At 47.7% G+C, this 22,920-nt stretch overlaps 1 protein-coding gene across 2 annotated transcripts in view; it reads right to left on the bottom strand.

The window, feature by feature from the left end:
* Positions 1-22,920, bottom strand: part of TOPBP1 (DNA topoisomerase II binding protein 1) — a 60,532-nt gene that overhangs the window by 4,363 nt on the left and 33,249 nt on the right. For both annotated transcript variants that reach the window (XM_069958342.1, XM_069958343.1), the window contains exons 13-22: positions 22,252-22,463; positions 19,583-19,881; positions 18,058-18,231; positions 9,082-9,194; positions 8,834-8,960; positions 7,824-7,961; positions 2,097-2,193; positions 1,614-1,806; positions 1,301-1,530; positions 997-1,157 (exon numbers count right to left, since the gene is read on the bottom strand). In XM_069958342.1, the coding sequence (XP_069814443.1) occupies positions 997-1,157; positions 1,301-1,530; positions 1,614-1,806; positions 2,097-2,193; positions 7,824-7,961; positions 8,834-8,960; positions 9,082-9,194; positions 18,058-18,231; positions 19,583-19,881; positions 22,252-22,463 (1,744 nt within the window). The remainder of the gene's footprint in view (positions 1-996; positions 1,158-1,300; positions 1,531-1,613; positions 1,807-2,096; positions 2,194-7,823; positions 7,962-8,833; positions 8,961-9,081; positions 9,195-18,057; positions 18,232-19,582; positions 19,882-22,251; positions 22,464-22,920) is intronic.

Raw genomic sequence — 22,920 nt, 5'->3', positions numbered from 1 at the left:
AGGACATACAGCAGTTAATAAGTATTGTTGCAGGTTCTATCGCACAGAGGTAAGCAGATCTCCTCCGGCGGTCCAGGAAAGTTATTGGCACAGGCAACCCTGCCGGGTTACAGTGTACCTGTCACAAAAACAAGACAAAGTTATTTAAGCAGGGTCTGAACACTAGGACACTGACCAATCAGAGGAATGGATAACGACCACATGTTCCTCTCCCTGATCTGTGTCAGTGAGAAGAGACATGCCCCATAGGCTTTTAACATAAGGCAGTTTTCTCACATGACACAGAGTCGGGCTCATTCTCACAGTCTGAACAAAACTAAAATTAGTTTAGTTATAGGAAAAGTACGACCAAACTAATTATTAAACTGTGGGCAGGTGGTGGAGGGAATATAAGAGCCTATTACTTACTGGTCCCCATGCTTTTGCAGCGACGCATCACCTGGTTTCCGGATGTCTGTTAATGTCATCTTCTCTCCTTTTCTTGGTGCGTCACAACACAGTGTGAAAGGGTGGGAGATAGCCCACTCAGCCAGTCAGTGACTGCAGCGCGGTTCCACCCCAGTCACTGACTGGCTGAGTGGGGCATCCATCAGCCGGGTCGTGATGTAGCAGGGGGAAGATATGAAGAATCCCAGTGGGGGTCCAGGAATGGGACATGGCGCTGCGAAGGCACCGGTAAGTATAGTTTCTTCATTATGCTACCCCCACCCCCTGCCCATAATGAATATCTTATATTGCCCCAGACTACTACTTTAAACCACATAACAAAAGCTATCTGATATATGGGTATGTAAAGTACCAATTAACCTGCATCCTGAAATTCATGCATATGGTTCAATATACATCAGTTCATATATCAGTATCAATCAAGCATATGGCTTGGTTACATGCAGCCTATAATGTGGAGTAGATTGCACAGATTCTCTTACAAATTTTGCATATACAGTATTTTGTACAATGATCAAAAGAAAGCCGAATGCAACAATGCAAGCTAACCTTTTCTTTTGGCTGTGGGGCCACCATAGGCTTAGTTAATGGGAATGCAATACTAGGAGCTTGTGGAGTTGGGATCAACTTTTCTTCTTTAGTTGGAGATTGTAGATCCTTTCCTTTTTTAAACGCTTCCTCAGCTGCAGTTTTATCCACTTCACAGGTTTCTGAAACAGAACATTAAAATTACATTTTGTCACTTTTAATTTCTCTAACCATTTAAAGCTAGGAAACAATAAATGCAACTATTCCAGTCTTGTCTGCTACATATGCTACAACCCATGCAGGCAAGGATATCAGGTATACTTACCCATATTAGCCAACTCTGTGTCTGTTAAGGATTCCTTAAATTGGGCTGGATCATCATTTTGGTTTTTCACATTATGCTGAGGTTGTTCCATATACTGGGAAGGACTATTGGGCCACTGTAAATTGCTGGCTAATTTAGCTCTCTCTTCTCTTGCCGTGGGGTCATCCCAAATTATTTGCTCATTTTGTGATGGCTCTGTATTGAGGTCAGCTGTGGGCTGGCGGGAATTTCTAAAAGGACATTATCATACATTGTCATTATTATGATAGGTAACAGATACTAAATTCAGTAAAGTCATCTCATCTCGCACTACCTCCTTGCTTCCAGCACTCGGCTACGGCCATTTCTAGTAGAACGAACTCCTTCAGGAGTACAAGGAGAGTTATCAAACCCTGCCCTGCTTAATGACGTTCTTGGTCCTTGTGCTTTAACTACTGATGTTGCAGACATCAGCTCTTGGAGCTGTCGCTGGAAGTTTTCCCTCATTTCTAGTGTCTGTGTAAGGGCTGGTCATGTGAATAAAGAAAAGAATTTGAGAAATGCATTTTTTTTTTTATAATCACATACATTATTTTTATTAAAAAGCTGGCCTTCGTAGCATTAGAATACATGTAAAAATGAAGAGGAACGATCCAAGAATTATGGTATATGTGATTGATAACCCATGTTGAACATGGTTGTGGGAATTATGAATCTATGGAATCTTTCCTTTATGTCAATATTTATTCAGTTCATTACCTAAAGGCTAACAAAACTCTTCTTGGACAAACTAGAATGTAAAAGTGTTAATATTTACCTCCCTTTACTTCATTTCCTTCCAGTGGAGCATTTACAGTATTTGTCTTTATAGAAGAAACTTCTATTTCATCATCTTCATCTGCTAGTCCGTTATTCTGAAATGCAAACAAAGCACTAGTTTAAAGGAACTATTCATATAGATTTGTTAACAACTGTGCATGAATTGTTTCATGCAAGTGTATTGTCAAGGTATCTAAACCAGTGCTTTTAAAACTTTTTCTACTGGAGCCTAAGGGCTCTGCCACACTAGCGTTTTTCTTTGTTTCTAACAGATCAGTCTATATTAATTAAACGGATGAGCATAAACTGATGAGCAGACTGATGCAAACTGATTGCAAAATGTTCATCTTTTTTTAATGGTCCGTTTGTATTTTGGCTTAAAAAAAACTGACTTTTGTACATCAGTTTGCATCCGGTAGCATCCGTTTTTCTATCCGTTTATTTTTCTTCTTTGGTTTCTTGCTGCTTCTGCGCATGCTCAGTGCAAAAACGGATGGAAAAAACGGATGTGAACGGAAATACCTTCCGTTTTAGATCCGTCCTCATTGACTACAGTGTAAAAAAAAAAAAGGAAGTGCACTTTCCGTTCGTGATCCGTTTTTTTTTAAGCGGAAAGAAAAATACTGCAAACACTTTTTTCTTACGTTCAAAAAAACCGGATCATGAACGGATTGCATGCAAATGGAGCACAATTAGGGCAAACGGAGCACACTAATATATAATGGGAATCTATGGGGATTTTAACAGATCCGCCAGTTTCCGTTTTGCTTATTCTAAAACGGAAAAGGTAGACGGAATGGTGCCGGATGGTCAAACGCTAATCTGAACGTAGCCTAACTCAACCGACAAAATGATGCCTGGGCCTCACCAGACTGACCAAGAGGATGCTGGGCCTCACCATCTGTGGTGGAATACCATGCAAATATAAAAACTATTGCTCAGTCTAACATTAAATAGGTAGAAATGAATGAATAATGTGCCTTAACCCAAGATTGTTGCAGCCAGGGAAAGGTTTGTGCAGCTTATAGTCACTTTTGTGAAAACTGCCTCCCCAACAGTGCCTCACCAACAACTATGGGACTTCTCACTGGTGAGGCCCACCTCACAATTTGAGAAGCTCTGGTATAAAATGTTATTATATTTGAAACCCACACCCACTGCATGCAAATGTGGTTTCTAATGCTTTTAGTCTGTCTTTACATGGTGTTGTACCCTTAAAGGAGAAGTCCGGTCAAAATTTATTTTTTATATGTTATTACTTATGGAAAGTTATACAATTTTCTAATGTACATTAATTATAGGAAATGATCATATACTGCTATTTCCCTTAATTTAGTGTATCAGGAAGTGTTAGAATTCTCTTAGAAGCGGTGACGTCACGACCAACGGTGTAATTCCTATGGAGTGTCCAGCAGGGGGCGCTCTCTATATAAAAGTCAATGAGTACCATTGACTTCTATATATAGTGCGCCCCTGCTGGACACTCCATTGGAATTACAATGGATGTGTGTATGTAATGTACTGTACTTTGCGATTGAATACATTTATGGAATACTTTGGGGAGCAAGTGTCCTTGCTCCCTAAAGTATCCCATAAATGTAATCAATAAATACATTTGCTGGGCACCGAGCAGGGAGGGAGAGAGGTGCCATCTACCTCCCCCCTCCTTGCTCGGTGCTGGGAACATATACAAAGTACTACTCCCCCATTATCTGCAGATAATAGGGGAGTAGTACCTGTGCTGTCTTATCGCCGCCCGCGCCACCGCTCACAGAAGTGCCGCCCGCTCCGCCGCCGCTCACATAAGTGCCGCCCGCTCCGCCGCCGCTCACAGTAGTGCCCCCTCCTCCTCCGCTCCCCCCCTCCTCCTCGAAACACTATGGCCCTGCTGACTCCCTGCTGCCTGCCCGTGCCGCTCCTCACACTATCCGGCCGGCCGGCCACCGCTCTCTGCTCCTGCAGGCCGGCCGCGTCAGCCCTCACCCACCACGGCCGGCAGCACGGCGCTCCTGGTGCTTCCTGGTGTCCCAGGCCAGTGTGGGTGAGGGCTGACGCAGCCGGCCTGCAGGTACAGAGAGCGGTGGCCGGCCGGATAGTGTGAGGAGCGGCACGGGCAGGCGGTGGGGAGTCAGCGGGGCCATAGTGTTTCGAGGAGGAGGGGGAGCGTAGGAGGAGGAGGGGGCACTACTGTGAGCAGCGGCGGAGAGGGTGACACTTCTGTGAGCGGCGGCGGTGGCGGAGCGGGCGGCACTTATGTGAGCGGCGGCGCGGGCGATAAGATAGCACAGGTACTACTCCCCCATTATCTGCAGATAATGGGGGAGTAGTACTTTGTATATGTTCCCAGCACCGAGCAAGGAGGAGGAGGTAGATGGCACCTCTTTCCCTCCCTGCTCGGTGCCCAGCAAATGTATTTATTGATTACATTTATGGGATACTTTAGGGAGCAAGGACACTTGCTCCCCAAAGTATTCCATAAATGTATTCAATCGCAAAGTACAGTGCATAACATTACATACACACATCCATTGTAATTCCAATGGAGTGTCCAGCAGGGGAGCACTATATATAGAAGTCAATGGTACTCATTGACTTCTATATAGAGAGCGCCCCCTGCTGGACACTCCATAGGAATTACACCGTTGGTCGTGACGTCACCGCTTCTGAGAGAATTCTAACACTTCCTGATACACTAAATTAAGGGAAATAGCAGTATATGAGCATTTCCCATAATTAATGTACATTAGAAAATTGTATAACTTTCCATAAGTGATAACATATAAAAAATAAATTTTGGCCGGACTTCTCCTTTAAGGCTGTATTACACGGAACAATTATCGGCCGTGTAATAGAAGGCAATAATCAACCAACATGAACAATTTTGCTGTCGTTTGTCTTTCAACATGTTGAAAGACAAACCACTGTGATAGCAGCGATCTGCCGCCGTCGACCCGTGGAATCGGAGCGGTGGCAGATCACTGCTATCCTCTATGGGCCGCACGGACAATCTAACCATCGCTTGCAGCCCCTCCTGTACTCACCCACTCACTGCCACCGCGTGTAAAAGCGGCAGCAGCAGGTGGGGAACGAGGAACATACGAGTGCTGACGGCGCTCATTTGCTCCTCTATGTCGCCCCATGTAATAGTGGCTTTAAAGGGGTAGTGCAGCGTTTCAAAATTTTTCACAAAATTACACACATTACAAAGTTATACAACTTTGTAACGTGTGTTATGTTAGTGAATGGCCCCCTTCCCCGTGTTCCCACCCACGCTAGACCCGGAAGTGTTGGTTCATTATACTCACCTGATTCGTGTCGACCCCCGTCCGCCATCTTGGGACAATGATGTCATCTTCGGAAGGCCGCCCGAACCGCTCCATCCGTCCCTCATGCCGGCCCCCCTTTGCCGCGTCATCAGCTGCTCAGCCGCGATTGGCTGGGCACAGTTATGCTTAGCCAATCGCGGCTGAGCAGCTAATGACGCGGCAGAGGGCGGCCGGCATGAGAGACGGATGGAGCGGTTTCGCCAGCCTCCCGAAGATGACATCATAGTCCCAAGATGGCGGACGGGGTCGACACGAATCAGGTGAGTATAATGCACCAACACTTCCGGGTCTAGCGTGGGTGGGAACACGGGGAAGGGGGCCATTCACTAATATAACACACATTACAAAGTTGTATAACTTTGTAATGTGTGTTATTTAGTGAATAATTTTGAAACGCCACACTACCCCTTTAAAGGGAACCAATCACACATAAATTGGCTATAAAGCTAAGGAAACGTGCTGGTAGATCAGCCAGCAAGCTTCACAACCATCCCCCTGTCCCCCCCGTCCCCTGTACATAGAGCCCACAAAGTTTGTTTATTAGTCTCCCGGGCTCTATGCAAATTACCTTGTAAGTAGCCACGGTGGGCGGGTGGCTTCTTCAAGTAGTCCTTGTCCTGGGCCGGCTCCGGCGCTGTAATCACACCCCTCTGGGCGTGTGTAGAAAGCGCCGCATGGTGACGTCATTAGGGGGGGGCGGCATTGCACGTCGGCCTGGCCGACGTCTTTACTAAGCTGCGCATGCGCAGTGCAGCCGGAAAAGATGCAGCTTATTAAAGACGTCTGCCAGGCCAACATGCAATGCTGGCCCCCCCTAATGACGTCACCATGCGGCGCTTTCTACACACGCCCAGAGGGGCGTGATTACAGCGCCGGAGCCGGCCCAGGACACGGACTACTTGAAGAAGCCGTCCGCCCACCGTGAATACTTACAAGGTAATTTGCATAGAGCCCGGGAGACTAATAAACTAACTTTGCGGGTTCTATGTACAGAAGATGGAGGGGACAGGGGGATGGTTAGGAAGCGTGCTGGCTGATCTACCAGCACGTTACCTTAGCTTTATAGGTAATTTTTGTGTGATTGGTTCCCTTTAAAGGGGTTATCCAGGCTTAGAAAAACATGTCTGTTTTCTCCAAGAAACAGCACTAGGTTTGTCCCCAGTTTGGGTGTGGTTTTGCAGCTCAGGTCTGCTGAAATGAATGGAGACAAGTTGCAATACCACTAACAATCTGAGGACAAGGTGGTGCTGAGAGTAACCCTTTTTTCTTTTTCTAATTATAGACAACCCCTATAATGTGTGAAAGACTGGTTCATTTTAACAATTTTAACAACATTTTTTTATTAATAGTTACTAACAAAACAAAAAAGAAACGTAAGTATACAAAACGATGGCTGTAACACTAACACACAAACTTTACAGTGGCATTTTATAAATGCTAAACAATATATGAACACAGGATATATGAATATTTTACTTCGTATATATTTATACTGCACTACTGCTTCCACTTCATGGTAAATTAAGGCTCTTAGCGCTTCAGGACAGCTGAAACAATTTGATCAAAATATGCAAAATATGAGAAGGCCCCATGTAACCTCTCTCAGACTTTGAAGGGCATATTTCACTGGTAGGAGACAGATACTGGAACATGTTCTTTCTTTCTATAATGTTTTTTTTCTGATTGAAATAATTTTATTTTTAATACATTTTTATAGCGGCTGCCATCTTGCCTAAGCTGTTTAAGTGACATACTTTACAGCATGCCACAATGAACATCTCCAGACCCTATTCTTTGTATGGACACACATTTAAACATACTTAGTACCTCTGTGACCAAGTTCATTTCACAGGAAGGGAGAAGCAGAGATTCTATTGTCTTTGCTAACTACTGGTGTAACCTCTTGCTGTAATGCTGTACAGATCACTTTCCAGCAACCCTACACTTATTATCACAGACAGAACGGAAATACTCAGCTTAGTTTTAAGCCCAGTGTTAAAATAATCGTGAAATCTTGCAGGCTTTATTTTTACCATCAATATTAAGACAAATGCTGAATGCTGCAGCGCTGTACTCTCAGATGTAACGTCTCACTGGGCAGCTTCTGTATTATGCATTTTGGTGAGAATATATATGTTAGCATTTGCTGAGGTAATACAGTAGTCCTGATTAACATGTTCCAGTCCCTTTGGAGAAAACATAGTAATGGTACAGTACCTCCTGTGGTGGTGATGAACAGCAAACAAATAACTTGGCTGTTTCTGTAGCTTCTATCTTTTTTAATGGAGAGTAACTGCACATGAGCAACCCCCTGCTACTCACATTTAACATTCATTGTATTTTCAAACAATTTTATATTGGTGAAAGGCACTAGTTAACCATAGAAGACTTCACCATACCTTCTCATGTTTGGAAACTGTTGTAGAAACCTTACTGCTATTCACTCCATCCTGTACAGCACTGATGTCAAGGCTCATTTTTGGATTGTATGTATGAGGGTAAAGAGACTCTGGGACTCTCTTTTGCTCTTCTGCACACTTTTCAGTGAAAATGCAAAATGAAGCATATTAATATGGCAAGCATAAAACTTATAGCTGCGAAAAACAAAGGCATATGTACTTCACTATACTCTCAATAACAGTATCTTAAAGTTTGTCCAACATTTTTGTTTTTTATAATAAAAAATTACTACTGTATTAGAATTATTATTTACCTACTGATTTACAAAAATTTACTAAGGGCCTTATCACACTACTTTTGCAGTGTCTGGCAGAGGTATACAGTCCTATTAGAGGGACATAGCAACTGGCACAACCTTTAGCAATATACACCCTGGGTCACAGGTAACGTGCACTGGTAGATATCGACATAGGTGTGTTCAGTTCTGCATAGTTAGCAGTCCACACGAAAAATTGAAAAAATGAGCAGCACGCACTAGATGTAAGGTGTATATACCATTTATTTCCAAATGCTGCACATTAAAAACATACACCCAGCAGGTGAGGAGCAAGCAAAGACAGGTAACAGCTGTTTTGCATGTAGACCCATGCTTCTTCTTAAGCTGTCTCCACGTGAAACAGCTGTATTCTGTACGCCTGCTGGGTGTACATTTGTAATGTGCAGAGTTTGGAAATATATGGTAAAGAGTGGTATGCATCACCTAAAACTGCCTTTGTAAAACAAAAACATACAGGTATACACCTTTGTATGTAATAATCCCATAATAACCAAATTAAAAGGTTTCCTCTTTTTATCTTTGTCAGAAAAATGGGCTCCATTCTATGGATGCAACAGCAGCTTTCTTAGTACATGCGCTAATACAACACTACCACTGCAAAATGCATTGTGAAAGCAGCCCCTTGTAACACCTTTAGAAGCTTAGAAGAAAAAAAATCCACATTATACATACAGACAACAGCCAATGTTCAGAAACTATGTGGATGTCAGTCCTTTCCTTTACAGATCTGAATTCTCGGTTGGTATCATTCTGTTTCCCCTGATAAATAAAGTGAGTTACACTTTCATCAAAGCACCACCTAGGAAAAAAAACAAAACATTATTTGTGTATTGGTTCACTTGTAGTTGGAAAACACTTTACTACATTTTTAATTAATTTTGTTGTTCATCTGATTTAGTGCATCTGCCAGCATAAAATACCTGTATTCTGCGCCAAGCGAGGCTGCTATACCATTGAGCTCCCCTTGTCTCTTGATGAGCTTCTTGCTCACACATATAACTACATCATTTAGTATTTTGGGTTCTTGATCTGTCTGTAAAGAAAACAGAAATTTTATAGAAATCAATAGTACATAGATCTTCAATTTATGAATACTAAGATGAAAGAAAATCTGTTGTTTTTATTATCATCCCTTCATATGTCTATAAGCTATCACCCTCGTAATTTTATGAGAGTACTATACCTATAAGCTATTCATTTCTTCTCTATCCCATAACCCAAAATGCCTTTCTCGTGCGTCTTATTGGGGGACACAGACACCATGGGTATAGGCTGCTGCCACTAGGAGGCTGACACTAAGAAAAAACAAAAAAGGTCGGCCCCTCCCAGCAGGCTATACCCGCCCACTGGCACTGAGCTAATTCAGTTTAGCTTAGTGTCAGTAGGAGGCAGACGCAGGTCTGGTTACTCCAGACCAGTTTCTGCTTGTTTTTTGCTTAGATTACTAATTTTTTCCTCCTTACAGGTCGGGGCACGGTGGGTCACCAAAGACTCACCCTGATCCCCCCCCCCTATGCAACCAGGGCACAGAACCTAACTGGAAAGGGGCTGTTTACCCTAGGTTGCCACCGGCCGGACCCAGCGCCCAGGACACAGACTAGCTCTGCTGTCTGTTGCTCCTTTATGCGGATCTACTCCGCCAGCCCCTGCCCGCCCAGCCTCCCTAAGTTGAGCGCGGCAGCACGGCACAGTGCCGGCAGAAGAGGAGATGGACCAAGACAGCGTCGGGGTAAGTAGGTGCTTCCCTGCACTTCTCTCTCTCTCAGGGCTATGGTTCCTGCATCCACCGGGTCCCGCGATCCCCCTCCCCCCTTCTCCCTCCTCCCCCAGGGTGGTCTTCGTTTCCCTCCGGAGATCCGTCGGATTCTCCATTCTCCTCTAGCTCCGGGCCCCCTGTGCCTCTACTTAGCCCTGCGGCGTTCCGTTCACCGCATGCGGGGGTGCTGCGGGTGCCGGGCTTACGATCCGGGCCCGGGGCCTTCTCTTCTGTCGGGACCGCGACTTCCGGTTTACGGCCTTCGCTTCCGGGTCGCGGTCTCGGCTCTTGCAGTCCTCTGCTCGGGCGCCATTCTCCTTCTTCCTGTATCTTTCGTATTTCCCGCGCGCGGTCTTTTCTCCCGCGCGGGCCAGCGCCTGACGTCGCCACGCACGTAGCGCGTCATCAAGACGGCCCGGTCGGTGCAGCAATCTTCAGACTGCGCAGCGCCTCGGTCTAGGAGATTCAGCCGTGGGACTACAACCCCCAGCCTCCCTCAGCAGCCTCTGTGCCCTGATCGGACCTCTGCCATCTCTGATCCTTGTTCCTGGTAAGCTCCTCTGGGACTAGTTCTGCCTGTTTTCCTCAGTTTTCCTCAGTTTTTCCTCTGAGTATCCTCACTGTGTATTCTGTTACTCTGCAGGCCTGGTTTCTTCAGCCTCCAACAGCTGTATACTGAAGGAGCACACTAGCTGGCTGTTTTTTTCCTACTATATATTTGTATTTACAGATATATGATATATATATATATATATATATATATATATATATATATATATATATATATATATATATATATATATTTATAGATTCTTGATTAGCATTATGTCTGACTCAAGATCTGATTCCACACGCCGCCAGCACCCTCCTCCTTCCTCTGTTACCTACTATTTCTGTACGTCTTGTAACACTAAATCTGCTTTTGGCCACTCTCAGCCACTCTGCGCTGCCTGTTCCATGCAGTCCAGCTCGTCTCTCTCCATGGATCCTGCTCAGGACCCCCCTCCGGAGTCTGAGGAGCCTGCCCCGGCCTGGGCGCGCTCCCTCTGCCAGTCAGTGTCGCAGATGGCTCAGTTGTCTCAGTCGGTGGCGGCCGCTCTTGATCGCCTGTCTGCGTCCACACGCCGCCAGCACCCTCCTCCTTCCTCTGTTACCTACTATTTCTGTACGTCTTGTAACACTAAATCTGCTTTTGGCCACTCTCAGCCACTCTGCGCTGCCTGTTCCATGCAGTCCAGCTCGTCTCTCTCCATGGATCCTGCTCAGGACCCCCCTCCGGAGTCTGAGGAGCCTGCCCCGGCCTGGGCGCGCTCCCTCTGCCAGTCAGTGTCGCAGATGGCTCAGTTGTCTCAGTCGGTGGCGGCCGCTCTTGATCGCCTGTCTGCGTCCACACGCCGCCAGCACCCTCCTCCTTCCTCTGTTACCTACTATTTCTGTACGTCTTGTAACACTAAATCTGCTTTTGGCCACTCTCAGCCACTCTGCGCTGCCTGTTCCATGCAGTCCAGCTCGTCTCTCTCCATGGATCCTGCTCAGGACCCCCCTCCGGAGTCTGAGGAGCCTGCCCCGGCCTGGGCGCGCTCCCTCTGCCAGTCAGTGTCGCAGATGGCTCAGTTGTCTCAGTCGGTGGCGGCCGCTCTTGATCGCCTGTCTGCGTCCACACGCCGCCAGCACCCTCCTCCTTCCTCTGTTACCTACTATTTCTGTACGTCTTGTAACACTAAATCTGCTTTTGGCCACTCTCAGCCACTCTGCGCTGCCTGTTCCATGCAGTCCAGCTCGTCTCTCTCCATGGATCCTGCTCAGGACCCCCCTCCGGAGTCTGAGGAGCCTGCCCCGGCCTGGGCGCGCTCCCTCTGCCAGTCAGTGTCGCAGATGGCTCAGTTGTCTCAGTCGGTGGCGGCCGCTCTTGATCGCCTGTCTGCGTCCTCTTCTGCGCCTGTCCAGTCCCGTCCTGCGGCCTCCAGCGTCCGTCCCGGCAGGAGCCGCTCTCGCAAGCGTCTTCGCCGTGGCTCGTCTCGATCTTCTTCTGGCTCCCCTCCAACCAGTCTGGCCCCAAGGCATCCCTCTCCTACCAGGCGTTCCCATTCTCCTGGAGACCCGTCGGATTCTGAGTTGTCTCTCAACTTCGATGCTGAGGATGCTTCGCCCATGGCTTCCACTGTGGATAGCCTTGTGGCCGCAGTCCGCGATACCTTCCAGTTGAAGGATTCACCGGACCCATCGCCCTCTGATGAGGTCTTTTTCCATAAAAGCGGCCGCCGTGTCCGTAGCACCTTCCCCAGTCACAAGGAATTTGATGACCTGTTTTCCAAGTTTTAGAAGACCCCAGACAAGCGTTTCTCAAAGCCTAAACACTTGTCGATTCTTTATCCTTTTCCTGAGGACCTTATGGCTCGCTGGTCAGCTCCACCCTCAGTGGATCCCCCGACTCTTCCGCTGGACAATGCGTCGTCCCTTAAGGACTCCACTGACAGACGCACTGAGTCCTTAGCTAGGTCGGCTTTTGAGGCCTCCGGTTTCTCTCTCCTACCCACACTTGCGTCCACTTGGGTCTCTAAATCTATTTCAGTGTGGGCTAAGCAGCTGAAGGACGGTCTTATTTCCGGCACATCAGCCGAGGAATTAGCAGACCTCGCACAACAGATTCAGGACGCGGCTCAATATCTCTGCTCTGCTTCTCTGGACGCTGCAGCCTGTTCGACTTTTGCTTCAGCCAATATTGTGGCCATCTGCCGGTCTCTGTGGCTTCGTGAGTGGCGAGCTGACAACGCTTCCAAGCGTTCTCTCACCAGTCTTCCTTTTGCTGGCTCTCGTCTTTTCGGAAAATGTCTAGATGAGATCATTTCTGATGCCACGGGGGGGGGAAGAGTACCAATCTTCCCCAGCAGCGTCCCAAGCCTCAGGATTCCCGTCGCAAGCCAGGGTCTTTTCGTTCCTTTCGGTCGCTCCCACCGTCTCGCTCCGGGAAATCTGCGGCCCCTCAGAACAAAAGGTCCGGTTTCTCCAAGAACCGTTCTTCCTGGCAGGCGCGATCCGCCGCCTCCCGCCCTCCCTTTAAGCCCGGGCACCTCCAAGCCTTCCTCCTCCTGAAGGTTTTCCCCCACCCGGCTCCCAGGTGGGCAGCCGCCTCCTGTTGTTCCAGGAGGTCTGGCTTGCTCATGTTCAGGACGCTTGGGTGCGGGAAGTGGTTTCACAAGGTTACAAGATCGAGTTTGTTTCCGTTCCCCGCGATCGTTTTTTCCTTTCTCGGCCCCCCAGGTCTCCTGCCCTGGCGGCCGGTTTTTCCCAGGCCATCCCTTCGCTCCTCTCGAAGGGAGTGATTGTTCCCGTCCCTCCTCTGCAACGGTTCCGCGGGTTTTATTCAAACCTTTTCGTGGTCCCGAAGAAGGACGGTTCGGTACGCCCGATTTTAGACCTCAAACGTCTAAATCGTCATGTCCGACTTTCTCATTTCCGAATGGAGTCTCTGCGCTCTGTGATCGCATCTCTGGAGCCGGGCGAGTTTCTCTCTTCGGTGGATATTCAGGACGCGTATCTTCACGTGCCGATTTTCCCTCCGCATCAACGTTTCCTGCGCTTTGCAGTAGGGGAAGAGCATTATCAGTTCATGGCTCTCCCGTTCGGCCTGGCTTCGGCCCCGAGGGTCTTCACGAAGACCATGGCGCCCGTCATGGCCCTTCTTCGGGCTCGGGGTATCTCTGTAACCCCTTACTTGGACGACATACTCGTCAAAGCCCCGTCCGAGGACCAGAACTTGGAGAGCCTCCATATCACCCTGGAGACACTCTCACGCTTTGGTTGGCTGATCAACCACCCCAAGTCCTCCTTGATCCCGGCCCAGTCCATTGTTTTTCTGGGAATGCGCTTGGATTCAATACGGGCACGCGTTTTCCTTCCAGCGGAGAAACTGCAGTCCCTTCAGGCCGACGTCAGAGCTCTTTGCAGCCGCCGCCCAGTGTCCATACGTTCCTGTATGAGGGTTCTGGGGAAGATGGTGGCGTCGATGGAGGCAATCCTCTTCGCCCAGTTCCATTCCCGTCCGCTGCAGCTCTTCCTGCTGTCACGGTGGGACAAGTCGCTCCCCTCCCTAGACCGGAGGGTGAACATTCCGGCTCGCCTTCGTCAAGACCTTCAGTGGTGGCTGCGATCCCCGAGCCTCTCTCTGGGTCGCTCCTTCCTCCCCGTCCATTGGCAGATCGTGACCACCGATGCCAGCCTGCAGGGCTGGGGAGGGGTTTGGAACGACCTGACTGTTCAAGGAACCTGGTCGTCCGAGGAAGCTTGCCTCCCCATCAACATCCTCGAACTGAGGGCGATTCGTCTCTCCCTTCTGCACTGGCAGGCACAGCTCCGCGATCTCCCAGTTCGGGTGCAGACGCCCACGCCACAGCAGTGGCTTATGTGAATCATCAGGGCGGGACCCGCAGCAAGGCCGCCATGATGGAAGTGGCGCTGATCCTCTCCTGGGCGGAGAAAACCGTGCTTGCCTTGTCCGCTGTACACATTCCGGGTGTGGACAATTGGATGGCCGACTATCTGAGTCGTGCACGGGTGGATCCAGGGGAATGGTCCCTGCATCCAGAGGTGTTCTCCCAGATCTGTCGCAGATGGGGAACACCAGATGTGGACCTGATGGCGTCTCGCTTCAACCACAGACTGCCGAAGTTCGTCTGCCGGACGCGGGACCCTCTGGCTCTGGCCTCGGATGCCTTGGTGATTCCCTGGCATCGGTTCAGCCTCCCTTACATCTTTCCTCCTCTCCCGCTCCTGCCGCGGGTGGTGAGAAAAATAAAGGTGGAGGGAGTTCCGGTGATCCTCGTGGCCCGGACTGGCCACGGCGCGCCTGGTACACGGATCTCGTGAATCTCGCCGCCGACGTTCCTTGGCGTCTACCAGACCGGCCAGATCTTCTCACTCAAGGGCCACTCTGCCACCCGCGTTTAGCCACGCTACGTTTGACGGCGTGGCTATTGAAACCTCGATTTTAAAGGCACGCGGGTTTCTGATGCGGTCATCAGGACCATGATTAAGGCTCGGAAGCCTGCGTCGGCGAGGGTTTATTACCGTTGTTGGCGGGCCTACCTCCGTCATTGCGAATCCTGCTCTGCGCCACCGCTTTCGTTCTCTCTGGCATGGCTCCTTGCCTTCCTCCAAGCAGGCCTGGACTCTGGCTTATCCCTGAGCTCTCTTAAGGGCCAGGTTTCCGCTCTTTCAGTTTTCTTCCAGAGGCCCTTGGCGTCGGTGCCCCAGGTCAGGACCTTTCTCCAGGGGGTGGCGCACGTTGCGCCTCCTTATCGGCACCCAGTTCCCCCGTGGGATCTGAACCTGGTCCTGGATGTGCTGCAGTCTCCTCCGTTTGAGCCCCTCCGAGATGTGCCTTTGGCCATCTTGTCCTTTAAGGTAGTTTTCTTGGTGGCGGTCACGTCGGTCAGGCGGATTTCGGAGTTGGCGGCTCTGTCGTGCCGTCCTCCCCTGCTGGTGTTGCACCAGGACAAGGTGGTTCTTAGGCCAGTGGCGTCCTTCCAGCCCAAGGTGATTTCCCCTTTCCACCTCAACGAAGATATTGTTCTTCCCTCTTTTTGCCCGACCCCCTCTCATCCAAGGGAGCGCGCGCTCCATACGCTGGATGTCGTTCGCGCCCTGCGCATCTACCTTTCCAGGACTAAGTCTCTTCGGAATTCGGACTCACTCTTCGTCATTCCAGATGGTCCCCGGAAGGGATCAGCGGCGTCTAAGGCGACCCTGGCTCGCTGGGTCCGCTCCGCCATCGCTCAGGCATACCAGAGTAAGGGTAAGTTGCCCCCGTTCCGGATTGCGGCTCACTCGACTCGTTCGGTTGGGGCTTCCTGGGCGATCCGTCATGGGGCCTCGGCTCTTCAGATTTGCAAGGCCGCCACATGGTCCTCACTACACACCTTTTCGAGGTTCTACCGTGTGGACACTTTTGCATCGGCCGATGCGAGTCTGGGCCGCAAGGTCTTGCGGGCGGCAGTGGCTTCTTCCTCTTCTTAGCTCTTCTCTGTGTCTTCCCACCCACGGGACTGCTCTTGGACGTCCCATGGTGTCTGTGTCCCCCAATAAGACGCACGAGAAAGGAGGAGTTTTTACTCACCGTAAACTCTCTTTCTCGTAGTCTTCATTGGGGGACACAGCACCCACCCCTTGTTGAATGTTTTAGGGTTGCCTGTTGGCCTGTGTTTTCAGATTTTGAGTGTGGATTGTTTTTTCTATTGGTTTCGGCTCCTCCTACTGCTTTTTCACTACTGAATTAGCTCAGTGCCAGTGGGCGGGTATAGCCTGCTGGGAGGGGCCGACCTTTTTTGTTTTTTCTTAGTGTCAGCCTCCTAGTGGCAGCAGCCTATACCCATGGTGTCTGTGTCCCCCAATGAAGACTACGAGAAAGAGAGTTTACGGTGAGTAAAAACTCCTCCTATTTGACACCCTCAACTCTCTCCTTAAACCTAAAATAGACACACACACCACTGACCTCTGTGCTGAAGACCTAGCCCCCAAATTCAAAAACAAGACATATCCCATCTGGCAAGATATCATCTCCCAGTCCCCAAGTAGTGTTGAACCCCTTCCCTCTCACATTCCCTCCTTATCCCTCTCAGCCTTCTAACCAGTGACAGAGAAAGAAGTCTCCAGACTTCTCTTCTCCTCACGCTCCACCACCTACCCTAGTGACCGTATTCCCTCACACCTTGTCCAGACTCCTCTCCTGCTCTCACTACTCATTTAACTAAAAACTTCAACCTCTCCCTTTCTTCTGGGATCTTTCCCTCTACTTCCAAACACGCCATCACCACCCCATTTATCTCTAAACTTTTGGAATGTCTGTTCTATTCCTTCCACCTTTCTACAGAAACTGCCCTAACTAAAGTCTCTAATGATCTCCGCACTGCCAAATCTCAAGGTGACCATTCTTTGCTCATTCTCCTGGATCTATCTGCAGCTTTTGACACGGTAGATCACCAGCTCCTCCTCTCCATGCTCCACTCTCTCAGCTTCAGGGACACTGCTCTTTCCTGGTTTTCCTCCAATCTCTCGGACAGCTCCTTTAGTGTATCATTTGCTGGCTCCACCTCATCTTCTTTTCCTCTTACATTTTGGGTTCCCCAGGGATCAGACCTGGGCCCTCTCCTTCTCTCAATTTACACTCTACCAATTGGACAAATCATAAGCAAGTTTGGTTTTCAGTACCATCTCTATGCTGATGATACCCAGCTCTATACCTCCTCCCGTGATATCACCCCCGCACTCCAACAAAACAGTAGTAACCGTCTGTTGTCTCTCCACCTGACATTTCCATATGTCTGTGTTGCAACCATAACCCCTATACACAGCAAGCTTGATGCCTTGGTGTTTTGATTCTGATCTGTCCTTTACTCCCCACATTCTCAACATCTGTAAAGTCTCAAACTCTCATTGTCGACGATTCATTCCCGTCAAACTTCTCCTGCTCATCCAAAAAGCTTTTCACGATTCTGCCCCTCCCTATATCTCCTCCCTCATCTCTGTTTACTACCCCCTACCCGTGCTTTACGCTCTGCTAATGACCTACATCTAAAATCCTCCTTAATCCACACCTCTCATTTCAGTTTTCAGGAGTTTACCCAAGCTCCACCAGTTCTATGGAGTATACAGCCTAAGAATGTCAGACTCGCCTCCGATACCCAAAGCTTTAAATGTGCCCTCAAAGTCATCTTTTCAAACAGGCTTATCAGGTCCCCTAATTTGGTCAACCCCGGCCTTACCATAAGACACTGTGACCTGCAGCATGCAGGCATTGGTTGGTGATTGGTTCACCCACCCTTACCTGCACTGCTCTATTTATAAAGATGGCCGGACCATTGTAACAATAAAGCACTTTTGCCTCCAACCTCCTCCTAATAGTCTGTTAGCTCTTGCAATCAGGGCCCTCACTCATTACGTATGGTTGGATAATTACATGTGTATCTCTGTAATGTCTGATTTTTGTCTATGTACCTCCAGATTATTACTACTACTACTATAGCGCTTAGGTACTATGTGTATGGTTTTCACATTGTAAAAGGGCAAACTAATATTAGCATACAGATAATGTAGGTCAAGGATAACAGCCTGGCGCATAAAACACACAGAGAAGGCTACTTACCTCTTTTTGCTCACTAGTCTTTAGCTGAGGACTAGCCGTGATAGCAGCAGTTTGCCGATTACTATTGGCAAGAGCCAACTGCATATTTCTACCAATAACTTCAGACAAAGGAGTACTCTGGGCCTTGTTCTTCTGGCTGCCTCCACCTGGTGTTTCCAGAGCAGCAAGGGCATCCTGTAGGAATTTTACAAGGATTATGGTATAATGCTAAAGCATTACTGTAACGATAAAGTTTTGACAGGTCACACACACAACAAAAGTCTTGATCAATCAGTTGTTTGGGTGTTCAGACCCCTGCCTATCACTAAATAGAGGCAGAAAATGCGAGTGACAAAGCACTTTACGTCCTGGCTCAGATTAGTTTAACCTTTTAAGGACTGAGCCAGTTTTCATTTTTGTTCTTTCATTTTTCCTCCCTGGGGGACTTCTATATACACAGCACTGATCCACCATTGAGATCAATGCTGTGTATATAAAAAAAAGCAAACTCAGGCCCTCCAGCTGTTGTCAAACTCAGGCCCTCCAGCTGTTGCTGTGTATATAAAAAAGCAAACTCAGGCCCTCCAGCTGTTGCAAAACTACAAGTCCCATCATGCCTGGACAGCCAAAGTTTTGTAGTTTTAAAACAGCTGGAGGGCCTAAGTTTGACACGTCTGTAATAGAGCAATGATCCATCAGATCAGTGCTCTATTACTCTGGCCGAGCTGGGATCAGCGCCATTCCGATGCTGAGCCCCGGACGGTTCAGTAGAAAGGATCTCCCCTTAGCGATCCCCCCACTAGACACCAGCAGTAGGGGTTAAGGACTATTTAAATGCAGTTGCCAGCTTTGACAGCTAATACCGCTGTCCCTGGCTGGGGACCAGGGGCAGCGGAGAGGGCTCACGCCGGGAGCCCTCTCTGTTTACTCTTGACGGCCACAAGACGAGTATACCCGTCATGCTTTGTTAAGGGGTTAAAGGGGTTTTCCAGCAAAAATCTTTTTCTTTCAAATCATCTGGTTTCCGAAAGTTATAAAGATTTGTAATTTACTTCTATTTAAAAATGTCAAGTCTTCCCATACGTCTCAGCTATTGTATGTTCTACAGGAAATGTTTTGCTTTCAGTCTGACACAGTGCTCTCTGCTGACATCTCTGGAAAGGTTTTCTATGGGGACTTGCTACTACTCTGGACAGTTCCTGTCTCAGACAGAGATGTCAGCAGAGAGCACTGTGTCAGACTGAAAAGAAAACAACATTTCTCATCCTATTTAACTGGCAGGGGGTCTAAATACACAGACTCTGACCAATAAAAACTTTTGATGTGTCATGTGTCAAAAGTGTTTTTTTTTTTAATTTAAAGTGACAGCAACACTTTAAAAAAGGACACTACTAAAACTCCAATAACTGTGTAGTCTACATTTTGCTAGAACACTGCTCAGAACCCAGTGCTGTGCCTGACCACATCATATAGGTTACACACTGGTTATAAGCAATGTTTGCAGGTGCTGCTTATTAGGTTAATACATTTTCTAAATACACAGTACCTTAACATCAAATGTGGGCTTGAAGAGTTTGTCTTTACAAAGAAATTTGGATGGTGTATCCAGATGCAAAGATGGTTCCCTCACAGGTAGTTTACTCTCTATACCAGGTGTTGAAATATTTCTGTTGTGCCTAGACAATACAGACTGGAAGGCCTTGCTCTGAAAGCGGTTCATATCCAAAGGGGTTACTGCTGCCTTTTTTAAGGCTTCAGGACAATGTACTTGACGGTCTGGTGTATCTACAGTAGGTCTGGCTATTGTTGGTCTGTATGTCTGACTTACAAAACTTTCTTCTTTATCTACAAGAAAAGAAAAGGCATGTATAAAAAATATATAATAATACGAAATTATACCATTACGGTCATTTGAAATATCTTATGACATGCCGTCAGACATCACTGCTACCCGATGCAATCTGGAGATACAGCCAAGGGAGAGCACAGCAACACACAACTCTTTAACTTCATTATAATCTGCTATCTTTGGTTGGCCAGGAAAAAGAAAGGCACTTTCAACATCTCTTAGTGGTTGTATGTATATCTTTAAGGGTATGTTCACACTGAGCAAATACTGTGGAATTTCGCAGCGGAATCCCGCCATGCTCAGTGTCCCAATGTGAGTGTATGGGAGAGCATGCGCTCCTCTTGAGCGGAGGCTGCGGAGGAGCGTGCGCTTTCCCATAGACGGGCTATGGCACACGGACAGGCGGAATTTTCCACTTGCTTTACTCAATATGAACACACCCCAATGCTTTATTTAGCTGTGTGCTTATTTTCCCCAGAAACTACACCACTCTTGTCCTCAGTTTGGGTGGCTCACTTCCAGAGAAGCAAACTGTAATACCACACACAACCTGAGAACATGTGTGGTGGTGCTTTTATAAGTTTGACAACCATACAAAAAACATACCAAGACAGCATGTAATAAAAAGTGACCCGCAAGTCGCATATGTTAGATATAATATTAAAGAAATGAGAGAGAAGAATGAAAAGAGGAAAAAAAAAACAAAAAACAAAAAAAAACGAGTATTTAGGACCCTCCACAACCCAGTGGCAGAGGGTAGGAGGGGGCAGACGCCAAACACAGCTAACATACAGGTCCAAGACCATATGGTCCTAGGGGACCCGTTGTCAACGGGTTAGAAATCAGAATTTCTCCGAGTTTATGTATGTGCGCCAGGGAAACCACATTTTATCAAACTTGTCAGAATCATTAGCCTCTGCAATGATTTCCTCCATTCTGCCAAGTTCCCCTATTCATTCCTCAATCGTTGAGGTAAAGCGTGTCTTCTAGGGCTGGGCGATATATCGTGGAAATTCTTCTATCTTCCCGTCCCTGGCCCCTTCTAATGGCTGCTCCAGCCTCCTGTCCTGCCAGATGGACATGGAACTATTACGCGGCTGGGGTGGATGTCAGGGCAGGACCTGGCAGCATGCTTTCCTTTGCGGATAAATTTCCACGTACTGCGTTTCCCTGACATCACCGTCAGTCCTCCTTTTTATTGCCTGTGTGTGGACAGGCTTTCAGTCAGTCGCATGCTGCAGAAGTAGGGGGCACTTGTCATCTATTTGCTGCTCTCCTTGCATGAACACTAGCAGTTGCCATGCCTGCCAGACAAGGTACGAGTCTCCTGCACGGTGTCAGGAATTAGGATGGTGACCTCGCAGGCAGAGGGATCATTTACTTTCTCTTTTAAAGATTTATGCACAGAGAGGCAAGTAACGATGAGGGTGAGAAATGGCCCAGAAAGTCTCCCCCCATACACAATCCTTCATTGTGCAGATTAGTGAATAGGATTGTAAGTTTCTGGCTGGTGGTGATCAGACGATGATATTGGAGTGAAGTGTCGCTGCAATCTGCACGTCAATGGGCCATAACTGTTTAATGGACCAGGGACCTCAAGGGATAGATTATATATCACTAGGATCTTATCCCAAAAATTACGGATACAAGGGCAAGCAAACCAAATGTGCAACATGTCTCCTGCCTCTGTCAAGCACCACCAACAGCGATGTGAGGCCTCCGGTAACATCTTGTGCAAAGTGACTGGACAGTAGTACCATCTAAAGATGGTTTAATAATTTTTCTTCTTCGCTTTAAAGGCCATAGGACAGCTAGCAAATCTTCTGGAGACATTGTTTATCAAATGAGATGTTGAGCTCGCTCTCCCACCCCAAAAAGGTGGCTCTGTTAGGTTTGGCAGTACTGACAAGACCTGATAAAGGACCAAGATACAGTGTGGGATTGCAGCTGCTGCAGTCACCAGGTTTATGGACTGGGCTTGTAAAGAGGCCAAAGGAGAGATGGCATCACTGTTTAATGCAGTCCCATACTGTAGGGCAGGCAGGACGCTCCCACAGAAGAAACCGTGGTGCTGCTTTTGTAAGAAAGTAGCCATTTAAAAAAAAAATCTGGATAACCTCTTTAACAAATCAGTACACAGTCATGGCAGCCTTTATTAACACCTAGATATGGGGTTAATAAAGGCTGCACCAGTGATCGTGTTGCCAGGGCTGACAGGATGATGTACAAGCATGGCACCAGACAGGACCTATATTCTAACAATGAACATCAGTTTGCAAGAAGTGTTTTAAAGATTTTTAAATGTTTCTATTTGACGCAACAGTGGAAAGCAAAAATAAATATATAAACAAAGTAAAAGATCTTACCCTTTTCATGGGCATTCTCAACAAGAAAATGGCTTTCATCCACCTTTTTGCCAGTTCTGGCACACTGCAGTAGCCATTCCATAGTTACTGCAGGCAAATTCCACTTTTTAGCTGCTTCAAATTTGGAGCCTTCGGGTTCTTGAAGAATAAGGTGAGTGCTGGCAAACATGCCTTTTTTGGCATTTGCTTTTCTTACAAAAAATTCTTGAACCCTGCAACATTAGCATGTGATAAACATTACTTCACAGCAAAGTCATGTGTGCAAGTAAATTGTAATTTTATCTTTACCTAAACCAGAACCCCCATGGAGCACTTCTATTAAGCCCCCAAACACTTAACAGGCAACGTTGGGGTTGTACTATCATGTGGGAAATTGTGGAGTTACTACTGTGCTTAGTTACTACTTATGCTTAGGGCAGAAAATGGCCTATACACCTTAACTCTTCTGTCCTCCCCATATACAGGACACAGCTGAACAGTCACGTGTTCTGGAGGGAAGGAGTAAGGGAGAGAGTTATAACTCACAATTAGCTCTCAACAGTGTCAAAATCTTGATCTTTAATTGTCCATCCCAGCGCCCGGTATCTTGGCATGAGGGTGGAGTTGCAGCGGCATGTAGTTACATTGACTCCACCCAATTCCCAGTCACTCACGCTTGATTGGCAGCCT

This window comes from Dendropsophus ebraccatus, chromosome 2, assembly GCF_027789765.1.
Source record: "Dendropsophus ebraccatus isolate aDenEbr1 chromosome 2, aDenEbr1.pat, whole genome shotgun sequence".
NCBI lineage: Eukaryota > Metazoa > Chordata > Amphibia > Anura > Hylidae > Dendropsophus > Dendropsophus ebraccatus.
The sequence above is the reverse complement of the archived record's forward strand: the minus strand, read 5'-3'. Positions and strand labels throughout refer to the sequence as shown.